The sequence below is a fragment of the Culex quinquefasciatus genome, chromosome 2 (assembly GCF_015732765.1).
Source record: "Culex quinquefasciatus strain JHB chromosome 2, VPISU_Cqui_1.0_pri_paternal, whole genome shotgun sequence".
In the NCBI taxonomy this organism is placed as follows: Eukaryota; Metazoa; Arthropoda; class Insecta; order Diptera; family Culicidae; genus Culex; species Culex quinquefasciatus.
This window is the reverse complement of record NC_051862.1, coordinates 396357-415922: the sequence shown is the minus strand read 5'-3', so window position 1 is coordinate 415922 and position 19566 is coordinate 396357. Positions and strand designations below refer to the sequence as shown.

General features: G+C 38.7%; 1 protein-coding gene across 1 annotated transcript in view; it reads right to left on the bottom strand.

Moving 5' to 3' along the window:
• LOC6040543 (sex peptide receptor) overlaps positions 1-19566 on the bottom strand; it is a 62588-nt gene that overhangs the window by 4801 nt on the left and 38221 nt on the right. Inside the window, exon 5 of the mRNA XM_038253229.1 lies at positions 5714-5836. Coding sequence (XP_038109157.1) covers positions 5714-5836 — 123 coding nt within the window. The remainder of the gene's footprint in view (positions 1-5713; positions 5837-19566) is intronic.

The window sequence follows — 19566 nt, the reverse complement described above, 5'->3', positions numbered from 1 at the left end:
TGCAATATGAAGATCTGACTACCCAATCTAGTGGTATGAATAATGAGTCAAAATTGATAAAACTCTGAAAAACACCGCCATTTTGTGTCTATTTTGGATAGCACCCTTTAAATGTGAGGAAGGCACCAACCACCTAAGGGTGGATTAAGTAACGTTTTTTTTAAAAAGCATAATTTCAATGGAATTTTAAGTATAATCAACTAAAATCATGTTAAAATGCACTCCTCTGCGTTTACAATCATTTTTAGCATGTTTGGGTTAATTCAAAAATCTTTTGAATTTTGTAGAGTTTTTAATGTAGAAACCCGAAAACATTTTTTTACTAATGACACAAGGGCAATTTTCCTCTTGCCCTGTATAGTCTTCTTGCCCCACATTCCACTAAATATGCAACAAACTTTTCAAATTTGACTAAAATGGTGTATTTGAGCCAATTATTGATTTACTCTTAATGGATTAGTTACATTTAAATCAGTTTTTCAAGTGCTCTTATATCCCACACTTTCTCACTTTAGCTGAAGAATGGTGTCACATTTCTCATATGGTTTTTTTTTCTTGGCAAGCATCCCCGAAAAAATACATTTGCAATTTCAAAAGCAGCCATTTCCGTTATCCTTTATGGATCGTTGCAAATATATCCGATTTCCCGCAAACTGTCGATCAGATAACTGAAATCCTCACAATGGCAGCACCTCTGACATTCAAAACATTATTCTGAAGGAAGAAGGAAAAAAAATGCCACAACGTTCAATTTTCGGTGGCTCCGCTCGCCGTGGTGCCGTGATGTATCAAATTGTGGAAACCCGATCAGAATAATGTTACCATCAGAGCAGCGTGAATATATGAATGAAGAGGCCAACAAACATGTGATTGGGGGACTAGAGCTGAACACTGAACGAGCATCAATATTATATCCGCTACACGCTTCTGGTAGTGGTGGCGTCACACAATGGCGCACTCTCGGCTCATTTGAATAACAATCGCAACGCAACGATGCGATGCGATAAAGAAAATTGTGTCAAAAATTGTCGCATTTAATTCCATTAAAATCTACGCGCCAATCTACGCGGAGCTTTAAAAGCTCAGCCTACTTTGGCTTGGCAGGGTAACGCGACGATGGAGCCACGTGGTCGTTTTCGTTTTCGTCGCAACGTTTCAGCTAATAACAAAAGCGAAATCGTCGTGCCTGCCATGGGCAAATATTTTAATATTTGCGCCGTAAAAAATAGTTTTTCTTTGTTTTTCTTCGAGGATTTCGCCGGGTGGACGTTGAAATTTCAGCATGAAAATGAGTTTATTCGCATGCAAACAACACTCCACATCGTAACTGGGTGGTGGTGATGATGGCATTGTGCAGCATACACTCTCCGCGGGAAGCAAAACATATACTCATTGTGGGAGGATGCTCATTTCCGAGAAGGTTGCTAGGGTAGGTCAATTGTTTGTTTTGTAGTACAGTTGTTTGTTAAATTTTCACATTAATTTTTTTTGTAGAGATTTTTACAGAACATACTTTCAACATGAAATGGAAAATTACTATTATTTTGTTAAGCCCCACCCCAACAGGATGCAAACAGTTTGTGTTAGAAGGTAGTTATTTCACTGCAAAATTGTATTACAAGCCGTTATCCTTGGGGCGAACTCGAGCTAGCAGAGTAAATTATGAAAGGACGAGAGAGGAAAACAATTTGTGTGAAAATTACGTGTGCACGTGGTTAATGTCAACTGCATCGAATGTCAAGGGGAAAGGAGGTAGTGATTGCGACATTAGCGTGAGTCGTTTATCAAAAAGTTACTGTTTTTAGTTTTTGGCCTTGTATAAAATTCGATATTTTTTACAATTTTCATATATTCTGAAAATAGGCTTCTTTAGGGTAAAAACATTGCTGTGTTAAAAATATCAGCGAAATCGAAACATTTTTATTCAGGAAAATGTCATTTTGTTCTGCAAAATTGCCTACCTGCATCGATTTGCCGAAAAGTTTAAACAGGGCTATGCCTTGACCCTCAAAGACGCCTACTTTGATTGAGACTTAAAAACTAGAAAGATATTGTATCGATTTACACATGAGGCCAAAAACATTAATCTCTGCCTAATCTGACCTTAAATTATTTTTTAGAGCTGATTAATCTTAATCTTTAGATCTTTTTGACCTTGAATAACGTCTTATTTGAGATTAACATGTAAGACAAATGTGCGCTTCCCAGATGCCGACTTGAACCTCAACTTTGCGACTTTGTCCTAAATAATTGTCGAAAGCATGTTTTTTCTCTCCCTCGGAACTGCTGACATTTTTTTCCCAATGGGTCAACAATTTGCTCGGGACCTCATTTTCATTATTAAAAAGTTTTCCACCTTTTTAACAAAATAAAAATCTCGGCCGTGACTGCCTCAAAATACGTTGAAGAAAAAAAGCAAAGTTTATGTTCTGACACCCAGAACAAGTTTTTATTTGGTGCGGTGATAGTTTTTTGCTCGATGCAGTATGGATACAAAGTTTTCTTTCTGCACAAGCCGGAAGCTGTCGGTGAAGCAAACAAAAGTACGAAAGATTCTACGCTCGGGAGAATGCTGAGGTGGTATGCTTTTTTTGTGTAGCTCCGTTATTGCTTTCGTCGTCCACCTCCGAAAGATGTCACATCAGCATCCGAAAGAGTAACAATGGAAAGGTTCGCGTGGCATTTCATCTGAAGGTAAAACAAAAGGAATGCTCCCAAGGATACACACTGGCGAGTGAAATTACCTTCCCTGAGGCAATTTTACCGTTTTCCAATATGGGAAGAGGACGTGCTGGGACGTCGAGACGTTGCGGACGAGAACGAAGGTGGGGGGAACACACTTTTGTAAGTTGAGCATCTCGCCGAAGGTCTGTTATTCCTAACATCCACCGGAACTTGGCGCTTTTGATGAAGGTGCCCGCGAACGAAAACTCCGGGACCAGAGTGCGACTGGCTGGGCTGTTGAATCTCAGCGGGAAAACCTGAAAAACGCACCGGGGAAAATTCCTGTGTGTACAAATTTGGAGTGGGATGATGGGGGAGTGGCCCTTTTGGCTTGCATTCCTCGTCGGTTGCGCTAGACCGAAAAGCAAACCCATCCGTTATCCTTTCTTGCAAAAATTGCTCGCATATATGTAGTTGAAAGCGGCAGTTCGCATAGTTTAACCCACGCCCCGCACAAGGATACAAATTGCTATAAAACCTTGAATTTATTTCAAACATCTTCGTTTCTCGGCTCGTTTGCTTTTTATTATCCACTCTGTGTCTGTTTTCCACTAAAATATTTGAGTGAGTTTGCTCTGGGTGTGGGAGGACTGCTAGTGCATGCTAGCCTAGATCCCACCCTTCCATTAGGAACTCTGGACACAGTTCACAGCAGTCCTGTAAACTATCATGCATATACGAATTCTTTTTATAATTCCAAGTGTCTCCATGAAAAGTCATGAGCATTACTAGGAGAGAGTTTGGCGCTTTAAGTTTTTTTTTACAGGAGGTAAAAACTCATCGATAGATATCTATAGATATCTATAGACATAATTTTTTTTTATAAAATTGTCTCAGGAGCACGAATATGAAACAATTTTTACCAGAAAATTGGATCTAAGGGGTCCCCCGAGCAAAAATTTACAACTAAAAAATCGATTGGTGATATTACTATCTACCGCACGAAACGACAAAGGGTACATGGTGCCCCAATTCCCCATTAAAAAAGAATATTGAAAATCGCTCTGTATTTAGAAGGAAATTACACTTAAGGGGTTACATACATGTAGAAAATCACAAAATTTCCTATTTCAGAATAAAATATTCTCTAAATACACCAAAAATATGATTTTCAATCACTCCTGAAAGTTTCATGAATATATGACTGAACTGCGTAAGAGACGATTTAAGTTCACAAAAAATATTTTTGTTGAAAATCGGCCTTCATCATGCACACAGAACTCGTTCAACGAGTCTTCACCAAAATTTTGAGCCAATTTGGTCAATGCAGTGTTCACAAATCGTGGCACCCGTTTTTTGAAACGGCTAACATAAAAGTTTAAAAAAAAGTTCAAAAGTGTGCTCATACCAACCTCTGACATTTTTGACGATTCACATGTATGTAGCCCCTTAACTTATGTGAAAATGTCCCAGGATTTCAGTAAATGCACCGCAAAAATAATCTAGGGCACTATAATAGTTTGAATTGAAAAAAATGAATCTTAGAAAATTCCCGTCTAATAAATAAAATGGGTAACTTATGGTATAAAAGCATTGAAATCATTTTAAGAAACCATGCGCTCCCATTGCTACCCCCCATAGACAAACGTGGGTGCGCATGGTTGCTTAAGGGATTCATAAATTCACAATTTTATACAGTGGCAGGGAATTCACTTAAAAATAAATTCTGTCTATTGGAGCGATTTCGGAGAGCCCGAATATATCATACTTTGACGAAACTGAAGCGTTTACTGGTACCAACTTCACAAATGTCGAGTTGTGTAATTGACATGAACTATATTTGGTACAAATGACTTAAATTCTCACCTCTGATGAGTAAAGGGATTCTGGTAACAGCGTTTTGAGACAGTGTAACCGTATCGAGCGACTTCTGACTGTAAACCAGCTTTGGCAACCTCAAACAGACAACCAGTTTGCCATCATCGAGGCGGAAAATAGTGTGGCCTGTGGTGGGCTGATGCTCGTTGCAAAACGGGGGAAAATCCTGCTCGCCACGCCATACATGTTCCGCTCACTGTCTGCTTGTGTGAGTACTTGAAAAACGAACACATTCATCATTCATTATCATCATCAGCACAGCAAATATTTTCTTTCGTTTGCCTTCATGCAGTGACGGGAAAAAGGCACAGTTGGAAGCCGTCCGCTCGTGGAATTGATAAAGTTCCATGAGGAAGCACCCCGGCGAGAACTACATATTTTGTTTGGAAATGTTTGTGTTTCATTTCAGATTTCGGGAAAATGTGTTTTTATTTCTGAGTAAATTAAAAGAGTGCGGCCCACCGTAATTGTTTGTGGTGTTGGACTGGGTTCAATTTGCAGTCGATGCCGAAGGGATTTTCTGGGAAGATTAATTTTTGATCGTAAATTTCACAGCAAGCGAAACGGATGGTCTCTGGCCATGTTCTTGTTCGAAAAATTTAGGTTGGTTGCCGTTTCTTTGTGGATATAAAGCTGGTTTGCCTTCTTGCTGAAAAGTCATATTAAAAAATGGAAATTCATCCTCCCTGTTGGATAATACCGAATATTCATAGATGATCACTAAACAAAACAAACAAAACAAAAATACCAGATTGCTTGTTTTAGGCAACTTGCGCAACTGTTGTTGATTAAAATTTTATTAAAACTGAGCCTTTCTAACAAGTGAAAAAAATGTAAATTGTTAGGCTAAAGGTTATTTAAACTTGGTTCTAATTTTCTCTCATTTTCACATGTTTTGCCGTGATTAAAGTCACTTAAGCTGTTCTGCGATTTGCACTGCATCCTCACCACTTTTTACTCTTCCATGTTCCCCGTACCGAAAGCCCCGGATAATGCCAAGGTGAATGAATATCTGCATGAAATAGCACGACGATTGTAATCTTCTGTCAGAATGTCTGTTTGCAGCGAGTCAGGCGATAGAACAATTATGTTCTATTCAACCCATTTTCCTCACTCTGTCGGCCACACTTTTCGTCATTTAACATTCTTTCGTTCTTTGCGGTTTACTTACTTATCGAAAAATCTGGTGCTCTGATGAATTAATGCAGCTAGACAGATGTAGGCGATACACTTTTTCACCCTCGGGATTGTGCACCACGTCCGGGCGATTGGGGCATGACAGACGTACACGTACCTGTGGGGGATGAAATGAAGGACAGGACTACGATTGAATATATAAAAGTCTGGGGAAAAAGAGATACTAGCGTGAATAAAATAAAACAAAAGTATACGATGCTGAAAAGTTGATAACGAGGTTTTCGAGTTGCTCTCGAGGATTTGGCGGAAGGCATCCAAGATTGGGGGAAAAGATTTTTCTTCTCGTTTTGGGAATTCCCTGAAGGATTTTGTTGAATTTAGGCAAGAGCAACTTTTACAGTTCGCACAGCGTACGTGTAAAGATAAATCGGACTTAAAATAAGTTGTTGTTTTTTTCTGTCAGGTTTTCGTTTGACCAATTTAAGATTGTATTTTTTTTCTATCTTCGATTGTTATGTTTTCGGAATTGTTCTAATTGAATCTGCCGATAAAAGTTATTTCGAAAATTGTGTTGTATAAAACAACAAAGTGTTTGCATCTTGATTGAAAAAATCCATTTAACTCACAATCTAAATTGGTTAACCTTTTGCACCACCCAAGAAAGGGCGAGCGATAAAGAAACGATCAAAGCCGTGCACAAGAGCTTGGTGGCCAATCTTTTAGCTTTCATCATAAAATTGGTTTGGTTCGCTTTGGCGCCAGCTTACCACCCTGTCAGTTGGCTGGCAGTCAATTATCCATCCGCCCTTGGTCAGTGTGGTTTGCTGCTGTTTCTGATTGCAATATTGGTCGGTCGTCGGTGCAAGGAAATGGCGAGCTTTGCGCTGGAATTTTTAGTTTTATTTTCTCTCGCACGCTCTCGCTCTCCCAGCCAATATCGTTTGGCACACAAGCGAACTCAATTAGCTGCTTGGATGATGTTGTGTGTTGGAACTGCGAGGAAAAAAGTGATCAATTTGTACCTGGATTCGATTATTCGGACCACTGAATTTTAGGTTCGTTTCAATTAGTCTGAACGTTGAAATTTGAAAGTTTGACCATTCATGTTACAGGGACCAAACTTATTACAAACAAACTAGTAAGTTTTGAAGCAATTTAAATTGTTTTAGATTTTGTTATACCATAATTTTTTTTTTGAAAAAAGTTTATAGAGGAATTCTGGGTTCTTATACATCTAAAATGATAGATTATGATGTTAGAAATATTTTTTTAGACAATACAAAATAATTAAATACTATCTTGCACCACTACTTCCATTTACTTAACATTCCAACGCCCAAGGCTCCAAAAAAGTTGGAACGGTAACTTCAACTCGCTGGTTCTCGGGCATAACTTAACCAATCAAGATGATTCTTCTTTCCGGTGATTTGTTAGGATGTCTAGATGATTCTAGAACTTTAAAGAACTTAATTTGATCAAATCTGTAATTTTTGCGATCAAAAACATCGTTCCAACTTTTTTTTTCGCGTGTAAAAAAAAATTCGCCAAAAATTCCGCGGAGGCAGTCGTTTTGAAAAAAGGTGGAACGATGTTTTCGGACGCAGAAATTACAGATTTGTTCAAATCAAGATCTGCAAAATTTTAGGATCATCTAGACATTCTTACAAATCACTGGAAACAAGAATCGTCCCGATTGGTTGAGTAATGCCCGAGAACCAGCGAGTTGAAGTTACCGTTCCACCTTTTTTGGGAGGCTTGGGCGTCCGTGTAAGTTGGACATGCGTTGGGCGTTCCAGTGTTACAAATAACTTTTTTGAACAAATTTTCGGTGATCGATTCATATCAAAACATAGTAAAAAATGGAATTATTACATATGTCAGATTTTTTTTTAATGTTACCTCTGAAAATGTGTAATTTTACCACTTTTCTGGTGTAATGTCACTTTTTTGTCTAAATTCAGGTAAAATTACAACACTAAAGAGGTTATATTCAGCCTTCCAAAATAAACCCTTCCAAATTTACACATTTTTCACTGTGTACATCAAAAGGCATAAAAAGGCAATTTTTTACATTAAATCATAGAAATTTGTCAAAGGATCAAGATGCACTATTAATTATTTGACCAAAATTTATGTTTTTGGCTTCGCCCAGGAAGATTTGTATCGAACAAATAATATCGATTTTCAGAAATGCTAATTTTATTTAGGTTTGCCCTTTTTTCCCAGTAAAACTTGTAGCTTGTAGGTAATTTCACGACAAACATTTTGCTCTCTAAAACAATGCAATTTCGACACTTCAGACCAGAGCCGAAATATTTGAGTTTTAGTGAGAAAAAAAGAGCCAATTTTAATGATTTCTTTGAAATAACAATGTCGTATGTATGTCTTATGCTTGCTGAATTTGAATCTGGAATCCAATCTCATGTAAACAGTGATGATTTGGAGCTTCACCCGTTTGGAATGTTATTTGCGGTTATTAGCCTAATTTATTCGCTAGCATATTCAATCCTATCTCGCTTTGATAGATATTATGCTCACGGAACTCTGATTATCTTAAGGGAATACGGAAAGGTCCGCCATATTAATTCCACGTAATTGTGTTCTGTATCTAGCAGACGAGAAAAATTACGACAGCAAGCAAACTGTCGGGTTCAGAAATCTAATTTTGTTGATCAGTTGTAATCGCAAAAAAAAAAGTTTTCTCCGTGTTTTTGAAAGCATTAATAAGAAAAAAGCCGTTTCTTAGAAAGGTCTCCTCTGTATGGCAGATAGTAAATAAGCCGTAAGCAAACAATCTATCGAGCTTAAAATTTGTTTTAAGCTGCATAGAAGTTTTTCAATGGCCGACGTCCAGTTTCACCTTAAGAATATCAAAAAATCGCATTTTTTTAAGTAAATGTGTTCAGAAAAGTTGTGTTATGTTTGCACTTGTGTCAAAAAGTAATACTTTTAATATTGTTTTGTTTTTAACATGGACAGTTATCTTAAAATTCCATTCAAAGGATGTTTTCGGAATATCAAGAAATGTATGAACTCGTTGCAAAAATATACTTTTTCAGCCAGAGTCGTACATTTATCCAACGAAGTCCATAAACTACTATTTCGTCATTCGATTATCCAAAGTGAAAATTTAGGAGTGAATTAGAATGATCGAACTCACATCTTTTGAGAACATAACACTTTGAGAGAGAATATTTATCTGTTAACCTTATAAATGTAATGTTCTGAACCATTAGGTTTCTTGTACGATACTGCTGTCATTTTTTTGTGATTTTCTGATACAAACTAATTCGTGAAAGTCAAAATCAAGTCCACAACTAGTATTATACAAGCAAATAGTTTTTTTTTAAAATTAAAGTTTTATGCAACACATTCATTTTTTTCTCGGTGCTCTCGTTCTGCCGTTACATCGACCATAACTAGTTCGTAGTCCGTTCATTTGAATTTTTCCGGCTGCGAGCAAGGAGTGACCAATTTGGCAGCCGGATTCGATTATCTGCCCCAGTGAACTGTGATCTTGTTTCCATTTAGTGACTGACTGTCAGCGCTCAACATTTTGGTAGATGGTATCCACACACTTGTGCAAAAACACACTCAGAACGTTGGGTGACTCCTGTTTTCCGAATTAAGTCGGTTCCATCTGTATTTTGCTGCATTTTAAAAAAATCCAGGTTTGGAAAAATTCAGATGATGTATCATGCGTCTCCATGAAACTTTTTGCTCTGCATTCAATTCAATGGAGAGGAGACGCATGGAGGTATGACAATTGAATTGAACATCATTCAACACGATGTTTTGGTTAATAAAAAGTTTTAAAATTTTCTAATTTGTACATTGTTGAGCATTCTAATCTAATCTTCATCTCCCAGTCTGTATGCATTATAAAAGCCAATATATCATCACTCAGTTCACCTTCCCCTCCCGTCGATGATGATGATGATGAACAATGGCAATTAAGTCGTTTGACTGGGTCAAGTGATGGAATGGGTTAGCGGCCGTCGCCGTTCTGCACCGGTGGAATCCTCGGAAGGGTAGCACCCGCATTCCTGGCCGTGGGGCAAGGCAAGGCAGCAGCGGTAGGATATATTGGCAATCGAATTGCCCACCAGTAATTAACTTACCTCTGCACTGCAAGCGCCAACGTCAGCCAAACCGATGCCGTGTGGAACATTGCCGGAAGGATCTGCACGGATCGGAAACGTAAAGTGAGAGAGAGAGAGAGAGAGAAACCAGGGAGAAGATTAATTTAGCTACATCCGGTTGGCTGGTTGGCCAAGCTCTCTTCGGCTTCGCATTCGCCGAGGAGCAGCTCATCAGCCATTAATTTCATTTATTAGCCTGAATCGTAGGTTCGCCTTTTGCCTTCGCTCGATCAGGCGAATAAATTTTACTATTCGCTGCACCATTTCTGGTGATTTATGACGAAAATTCTATCAGCTGTTGGTTCTGGGTAGAGGTTGGAAAGGCAGATTTAATTGTTTTTAGAATTTGAATGGGTTTGTCGTGAAACGTTCAGTTCCGATTTAGATCTCAATCTGGTTAAATTTATTAATGGCATTTTAAGGATTTCATTCAACTAACTTGGTAAAACAACTTTGTTTCTAAATATTTTGGTTCGTATTTGGGTAATGAAGCATCGAAAGTTCTAGACTAGGTTATATTGGCTGATTTTAGCGTGACGTACTTTATGGATGAAGCCTTAGGCAAAATTCAATTGAATTTCAAAATTCAAAATGCATCTGAAATGCAACAAAATGCGGTGAAGCATCCTAATTTGTAAAATCTAATGGTAGTTATTGGAATTTTAGTGCAAAAAAGCACAATTTTCAAAATCAAATAAAAAGTGTTCCATCCAGAAAAATTAAAAGAATCTTCAAAACACATTTATTGGAATTTAAGTTCGTTTCCAAGGATACTAGATGTCACCAGAAAAAACAGCTTTTAATTTTGAAAACAATTTAAAATGGATTTCACTGCGTCATTTAATTTTTATCATTTTTAACCTGTTTGAATTAATTTTAATATATGTAAAGCTTTTGTGAATTTTCATTGTGTAATACCATAACAGTTTTTTTTCCTCAAACAATATTTTTGTAAACAAAAAAAATTATTATTAAATTATTATTTTTTATTTGATTTTTTTTTATTTCATTTTTTTTAAATGTAGTTACAGTTCTATTTTAATATTTTTGTTCCTTTAAATTTACCATGCTGGTAACATATTTGTTAATTTTTATTAATTGATTTCAGAAAACCATAGAATTTCACGGCATTTTGCGGAAATTAATATCAATATCGAGAATTTTAGGAGTCATGTTCGTTTTTAACGACAACGACATGAGTGATTGAAACTATTATCTGTCATTTAACCAAAACCGATAATGTAAAAGAACCGGGGTCAATTGTATTCCATTCAGGATGGAATATGATACCTTATCACTTTGTAAAAAAATGGTTCACTCCTCACGGAAGCACCCTTTGCCCCGAATTCGAACCTTCTCAATCCCAAAGATTAAATCTCAAATGTAACGAGCAGATCGAAGCCAGCTAATTAGAGCATCGTCTTCTCATCGCGCCAGCACAGCTAATGAATTACCCAGCTAGCGGTGTGATGGGGAGTCAAAGGAAATCAGTAACGGAAGGGATGAAGGTTCTTGATCAGGATCTCGGGATGGGCTCATTAATGCCGAACAACGTGATAACTGACGCGTGCACTGAGCCGTGCGGTGATTGCTTGTGAAGGCAGCCCAGCATCATTAATTTTCAGTCGATAATATCTATGTTAATTTGTGGTTGGAGGATAACTAATTGATTGATCTTCTTTGTTGACATGGTGTTTCGTGCGAACATTCGAATATCTGTCTAATTTAAACATTCAATTGATGCATTTGTGACAGATGCTTGAAAGACACAGTGATCAGCCATCACTCAGAAAAAGTGGCTCAAATCTGTTGATGCTAATGTTCGACAGCACAGGTGATGCCGTTGAAGCTGATGACACCCGGGGGTTCACTTGAGATAATCGCCTCAATCCGAGTGGGAGGATGACATCGCATCAGCCACAGACGTGCCTAACGGTGAAGCTAAAATTGTTTTCCTGGCGGCTTTCAGTTTTCCCCAATTCTATCCACCCACATAAATATCGGTGGCGGTTTCAGCATCCACAAAAATGTTGGCCGGAAGGCGTGAAAGCGAGGAAAATCGCTTGGTCACCTTTTGAATCTGATGGCCTCTTTTTATCACGGGAAGGAAAATGAATTGATGAACATTTCCTCTGCTATAAAGACACTTTGGGTGGAGGGGGAGTTTTATTTTCTTTCCGTTTGAACCCATGGACTAGGAGGAAAATGTTTGATTTGCGGCTGCTGGCAGACAGACAGCGAGACGAATGACAGGAGAAGGTCCGGAAAAAAGGGAAACAAAATTTCCTTTTTGGTGAAAAAACTTTACTGCTTCGGCTGCGATAAGCCTCTTCCGGGCGGGAGAAAATCTCGAAATCTGTTACAATATCTCTCGTATAAACGTAACCTCAAAGTGATACCTTTTTTCTGACCTTTCTCGTTCATTGTGGCTTCACTTTTATTTCCCCGACTACACTCTCAGTAGCCCATTCGAGAGGAACGATCCATTTACCCATGCATTTCGATTGGCCCACATCATGTTGGCCATGATTGTGGTGAAGGACGCTAGTGAGCGATATATTTTGTGCGGTGGCAAAATGTTCGTTGTCCACCAGAGTGAACGATACAATCAAACATACACACACAGACCACATACCTACATTCAAAGCAAAGAACCAGGAGAGATAGACCGAATCTTATGAACATAAATCACGTTTAGAACTTGCCGAGAGAGAATTTTGCGAAATTGTGTGAAATGTGGTTATTGCTACATTCCGTTACCAGCCCAACAGTGATATACCTCACAGCATGGTTCGGCTGGAAAAAGTGTTACAATTCGAGCTGAACAAATCATTTTTTCACCATTTGCTTCATTTGCAAATGTCGTACAAGTTCCGGATTGAGGGGTTGATGGCGGACGTGCGATAGCCGCACAATTTGAAATATAACCGGTAGTGTTGAGCATTGTCCCTCACGTAGCGAGCGACACTCGGCCCCGGAATTGCCGGTCAGATTTAGAGGTTTTTCATTATTCATTGAACTGACCAAATATTCCACCCCGGAGCGTCGTGGTAGGGTGGCTTTAAGAATAACATTGAATGCATTCAAAGGTTTTTATTCAAACAATCATCTTATGTGAAAAATGAATATATCTGAAGTTTTTTTTGAAAAGGTTCAATAAACCAAATTTCCAGTATTTGCTTTTTGGGTGTTTTTGAAACCGCCTTGAGTCGAAAAAAACGAAACTATTGGCACTACGCCCCCCGGGGCATGGCCTTCCTCTAACGTGGGATTTCTGCTCCAGCGCCTCTGACGAGACAGGAGAAACCGGGACCGACGTTTTACTTCACCATCCGATAGAAGCTCAGTGGATATGGCGGGAATCGAACCCGCGTCTCATAGCATCATCGGGATCGGCAGCCGAAGCCGCTACCCCTGCGCCACGAGCCTTGAGTCAGGGGTTTTAAAAAACACCCAAAAAGCAAACACTGAAAATTTGGATTCTTGGACCTTTTTTTTAAAAAAAACTCAAGAATGTACTGAATTTTTCCAACATTCCATCACCGCCATCTTCGATAACATATTCGCTTTGGAGAAGTCTAAAAAACGTTTTCGAACTAAGTGGTCCAAAAGTGATATTTTTCTAGTACTTCATCTTATCGAAAAAAGGGGTTTTAACATTTAATCAAAGTCCATTTTTGAACCACCCTGATATATGTTGCTTCCCGTCACACACGACCCAGAACCCGGGGCTGAATGGCATGTTTTTGCATCGCATATTTTGCGGGTTTTATCCCCAAAAATAGGAAACTAGTTGATGGGAATTATTTGTTATGCTAGAAAGTTTACTCTCTGGCGAACAATGAGTATGGCGGCGTTGGGTGTCCCAGTACAGCACATGTCAGAGCGTGTGCGGCGGGTGTTTCCACAGGCGATGTTAGATAGTTTAATTTTGTGATGTGAACGGCGCCCAGTTTGTGCGCATTGTATGTGTCCAGATTAAACTGCCAAGTTCAATGATTGCAAAAATCAGTGGCACGCTTCGCTTGTTTTGAAAGCTTCAATTTTTGTTACTCGAGATATTGGCGATTTTTTTGCCGAGGCTTAACATTTTTTGTTTTTATTTCAGTATTAGTTGCTGAAAACAAAAAAAAACAGAAATGATTTTTTCCGTAACATTATTTTTTCTCCGCACCAAAATTAACATTTAATTGTGTATTGTGGAAACGCATAGTGCTTTGGTCAGCTTTGGTAATCATGGAGTTTCAATTTAACAATTGAGTTAGATTGCGCGTGGGCTCATGTGTCCAAAAAATACAAATATCGATTCTCGTTACTGGAACTGGAATAATTTATTACTGTTTATCTCCTGGTGCACGACCTGGGGCCACAAATTGCGTACACATGACTGTGCATTGTCGTGTTATCCAAACCAAGGCACTTCCACAAATGAATAATGCTCGGACCTCGAAATGGGATACTAATTGGGTGGTGACCCCGGACATTGTTGTGTGTGTGCAGTAGGTGGATGTTGTTTCATATCATTTGGTTTGTTCTGTGTCATTGGAAGGTTTAATGCTTCCATCAAGTTAATCGCCCACATTCTGATTGACCTATTGTGCACATTCTCCGCGGGCAACTTTTTCCATCAGTTCGACATTCCAGCCCAAGTAGACAACAAAAGCCGTCACGTTTACGTTCATTCTTTTGCATTCAACACACGGCAGTAATTGTGTGTGTAGGTACAACTTGTTGATGCCAACTTTATCTTCTTCATAAATTTGGTGCTTTTGCGGGTCGGAAATTTATGGCACAATTTAATTAAGAGAGCACGCGCGGGGCGCGTCAAGTTTGGGCCGAGCTAAGGGACTTTACATGAAGATTCATTGTTCCCCCTACTCGATCCTTTTCTCGACCTTCAAACATTGGAACATGCTGCGGCCAACAGTTATATAAGTTGGTTCCGTCGCACACTGAATGATAATTGAGAGAAAGCGTGTCCGGAAATGGGGGGAAAATCGATTGCAATTAACGAACGATTTCAAAGCGCGGGAAGGAGGACAACAAAAAAAAATAAAAAGGTGTGGAATGCAGTCGACTGTGAAATGAGATTGGAGGACATCGCTGGTCAACGCCCAGTGCCCCCTTGGGAGATTTTAATTCCGGGACAGTCCTCCTCCGTGATGAGGGTGGGATGTGCTAATGAAAATGTTTGGGCTGATTACATTTTCATCCACCACTGACCCGGTGTAGTGCCCTATGGTTTTGGTTCTACACGAAAATAAATCAAAGATCGGATCCCAGCGACAGAATAACATTAAAAATTAAGAGCAAACTGTTATTGAAATAATTTGCTTTATTCTGAATAGCAACTCGAAGAGACAGAGTTTATTATTAAAAGTCAATTTGTGGGTGAAATTATTATCTGTGGTGGTGGCAATGGAAAACGAAAAAAAAAGTTCCTAAAATCAATTTCCGCTTTCTTTTCCCAGCATTCAGTTTCGTTTCGGCAGCTTGCCATTAAACGGCTGAACAAAAACAAAAATAAGCGAAAAAAAATGCTTTATCACTTCTTAAAGATCACTTTCCAGGCTGAGCAAAGAAGGTTGTTTTTTTTTTTGTTCGCGGCGTACACCGCGTGTGTTTATCTAATTGTGATTATAGCCACGTAAAGCAAAGCAAAACACTGTGGCAGGGAAAATCGAGCATCAACGATAGCGATCATCGTTAACGTTAATGGCAGTGAAGTTAATAGCGTTGTACATTACGAACAATAAATAGAATAATAAATTGCGTTATTTGTGCTTGGTCCCGGGGACGAACGCCGGAAGTGGAGGATTAGTCTCAGTCCCTGGCTCAGCTTGTTGTCTTAGTTGCGCGATTCCAGCTCAGCGCCTTTTGCAGCTTGTTTGCTGTTTTATGAGTTCGGTACACACTACAGCTGGAAACTGCAGGAGCAGCCACCATCATCATCATCGTGGTGAACAGCTCTTCACACGTTGGCCCCGGGCCCGTTAATCGTCTCTCATCGAAAAGACTAATGGAAGAAGGAGGCTTCGTGTCCTGCCCAAGACGAGACCAGCGTCTCAGCCCACATCATCCGCCTACGAGATAAAGCGCCAACATGGTGAAACCGGAAGCTTAGTGCACAGAACTTTGTCCTTGCTTCGTACGTGATACCGGCGTTGTGCTGAGGGGAGATTTCCTGTGCGTTTTGTGTGTGCTTAACGCCAGAACAGAATGTTTTCCTCCTGCCTTTCGCAAGATGCAGTCTCTATTGGCGGATTAGAAACGCTTGTAGACAATATGGTTTTACATTTTCCGCACGGCAGGTAAGCAGCAAAGTTTACCAAGTTTAATTATGGTTTTGGAAAATTCAATTTCGTGTCCCTCAAACCGTGGCGTGTTTGTGAAAGATAATGATGTTTTAAGGGCATGTTATACATTGTTTTAGTTGACACAGAGCAGTTTGTTGAAAACAAGAAATGTTTATATATTTGATTTTAAAATTGTCACGAAGTTTTCGGTTGCTTACGTCTCCATCATGTATTCTTATCATCTCCCCGGACAAGCAACAAGTATTACACCTCCGAACCATTATCGTTATCCGCGTCGTCTGTTTTTATCAAGGATTTTTCTTATGTTTTCAAGTCGATATGATGAGTTGGGCAGGACGTCGTCGTCGTCGTCGTCGTCGCCATCGCAACACAATCATCAGGGATGTTAAAAGAGCATAAAACGTAAGAGCAAAGATGGACGACCACGAAGAAAGAGAGTAATCACATTATCAATTACTTGTTCAATCTTCGGTGAAGTGGAAAGTATGGCGACATATCCAGAGCGAAGCGCCCAGCGGGATCCCCATTTAACGGAATGTGCTGCCCGGTCAACGATGGACCGGAGACCAGAGTCGGTGAACCATCTTCTCCAATAATTCCTAAGTGGATATGACAGTATTTGGTACTGCAAAGGGAAGCAAGAAAATAAATACAGACAATCGAATAATGCTCCAGAGACAGTTTGATTCGAATTAATCCCTTTTACTCGTTTGACGCTGAAAGGCGGTATTCTTTTTCCACAATTATTAGATTTCAATAATGCTATTGAGTGATTGGGCGTATTGAATTAGGTACAAGTTTCTGATAAGCTTATAAAAATCAAGCGTTTGAAATATCACTATAATTCCATTTCCAGTGAAACTTTCGAGATAAGAACGGAAGAGAGATGCACTTTCTAGAAAGGAAAAATGTATAATAGATGATAGCATTTTTTATGGAACCACTTTCCTGAACGTTAGCAACATTCTACATGCTGGATTGAAAAGCTCTCATTAAAAGTTTAAAAGAATTGAGAAAAAAGAAACGCTGCTCAACATGGCTGATGGAAGAATGCTGCGAGGATGATGTATCGCTGGTTTGTAATGAAGATACAATTAATTGCTCTTTGTAAGCTGTACAATTTATTGTACAAAAGAAATCTATAAAAAGTTCTTTAAGCCGCATTCAACTCTATTGTGTACTTATAATAGCCAAGGCATCTGCGTTCAAAGACTGCGTACAGAAAAAAAATGCTCACAATGTAATCATAAAATATAGTTTGCCTTGGAGTCTGAAGAAACCTGCAAGGAATGAACTCGGTTAAGCGTCTCTTACGATGACCATCATATAGAAGAATTTCAATTATTTTCAATTAGAAATCGTGTGACGACTCATTTTGCATGCCACCCACAAATTGATCCTAATGGCGCCTTTGTTCTGTTCTCAGCAATATCAAAATTAAAATTTAATTACTCAATCTAGTCATCTCCTCTCTAGAACCAAACAAGCTCTCGCCTGTGATTGAATTTACGAAACCGGCGTCGTCTTGACATGGGAATCTTGTATGGCTTGTCTCAAAGGTTCGTCAGTACATTTAACCACCACCACCATCACTTCTGTTGAGGGCTTGGCAAGGCTTTGCTGCCACGTGACAGATCTTCAAAGCGTAAAACGATGGCACTTGGTGAATTGATGAGTCTATTACACATTCGCCCTCCGAAACAGCCGCGCCGGTTAATGTAATTGAGCTGTAAAAAAAGTGTTAAAAATTGACTAGACTAACAAGGTTCTTCAAAATAAAGCACATCAAACGTTTTCGTGGTAAAAGCAGTGGGTGTATTGTTGTGAGGGTTAATGATCGCTCTTTTAACATGTTACATTCATTTTACTGGCTTACTATTATATTTTGAAACCTTATGGAAAAGTAAACGAAATATCTAGAGTATCGATTGGTATTTGAAAAATAAAACTCAACGACCAAAGTGCTTGCAAATATTTGGCGCATTAATATTTTATTGCCAAGCGTAAATTTTAAAAAGGGAAACAAAAAAGTTTCAAACTCAGTTCTCCAGCAGATACCGTGAAACGGCACATTCCTTGCATATATTGCTGTATTTAACATCGACCTGTGGAACATCGAACGGGTGCAGCCGGTTAATGTAATTGAGCTGTAAAAAAGTGTTAAAAATTGACTAGACTAACAAGGTTCTTCAAAATAAAGCACATCAAACGTTTTCGTGGTAAAAAGCAGTGGGTGTATTGTTGTGAGGGTTAATGATCGCTCTTTTAACATGTTACATTCATTTTACTGGCTTACTATTATATTTTGAAACCTTATGGAAAAGTAAACGAAATATCGAAAGTATCGATTGGTATTTGAAAAATAAAACTCAACGACCAAAGTGCTTGCAAATATTTGGCGCATTAATATTTTATTGCCAAGCGTAAATTTTAAAAAGGGAAACAAAAAAGTTTCAAACTCAGTTCTCCAGCAGATACCGTGAAACGGCACATTCCTTGCATATATTGCTGTATTTAACATCGACCTGTGGAACATCGAACGGGTGCAACCACCCCGCTTTCATGAATAATTAAGTTGATGAAAAGTATTGAACACTGTGGTGGGGTTTTCACCGTCGAGGGTTCTCAAGCCGCTTCGAGCTTGGCACAAAATTGCTGACTGTGTAAAATCAACGAAAAAAAAAAAACTCCAAAAGTGAAAAGCACTAATTAGCGTCAAATTGAAATCAGGGCGCGCAGCTGATGAATCAGCAATTTTAATATAAGATTAAAATATGCGGAGATGTTGATTTTGCTATTTAAAAACAGTTTCAGTAATTAAAAATAATATCTGAATATGACCGTGTTAGACCCCTCACAATAAATAATGTTTTTAATTTCATTTTTAATCATCATGCGTCTCCCTGTATTCGAGTTTGTTTAACCTCTAGCAAAATTTATAGCATGAACTGCTATTAATCAATAATATTCTGCATCGGAACTAAATGAAACATAAAAAAAAATTTCAACATAAAAAAGGCAAGAGTCAATAAATAATCCTCCCCTTAACGCATTACCCCACACCAAGCTGTTCTACGCTGGCATACAACAGCTCGTTGATTCAATTACCATGAATAATGTGGGTGCTCACCGTTTCGTTCCAACCTTATTGAGTAGTGTTGCGTATGTGTTGTATTAATGAACTGTAAACAGTCCCTCATGAGGTCTGGCGGGGCACTTGGTTCAGCGAAAAAAAGCAATCTGCTTTCCAGATGAGGATTAAAATTTAAAAATAATGTTTTTCGTGAATGTTGAATGAAATTATTTTTTTGATGCGCAATATAAAAGCCTTTCGCCTAAACCCATCACTAAGCGGAGTAAAATCAGAAAAAATCGCCAAAAATGTTTGTGTTTTTAAAGTATTAGGAAAGCAGGAAATTTGTATTGTC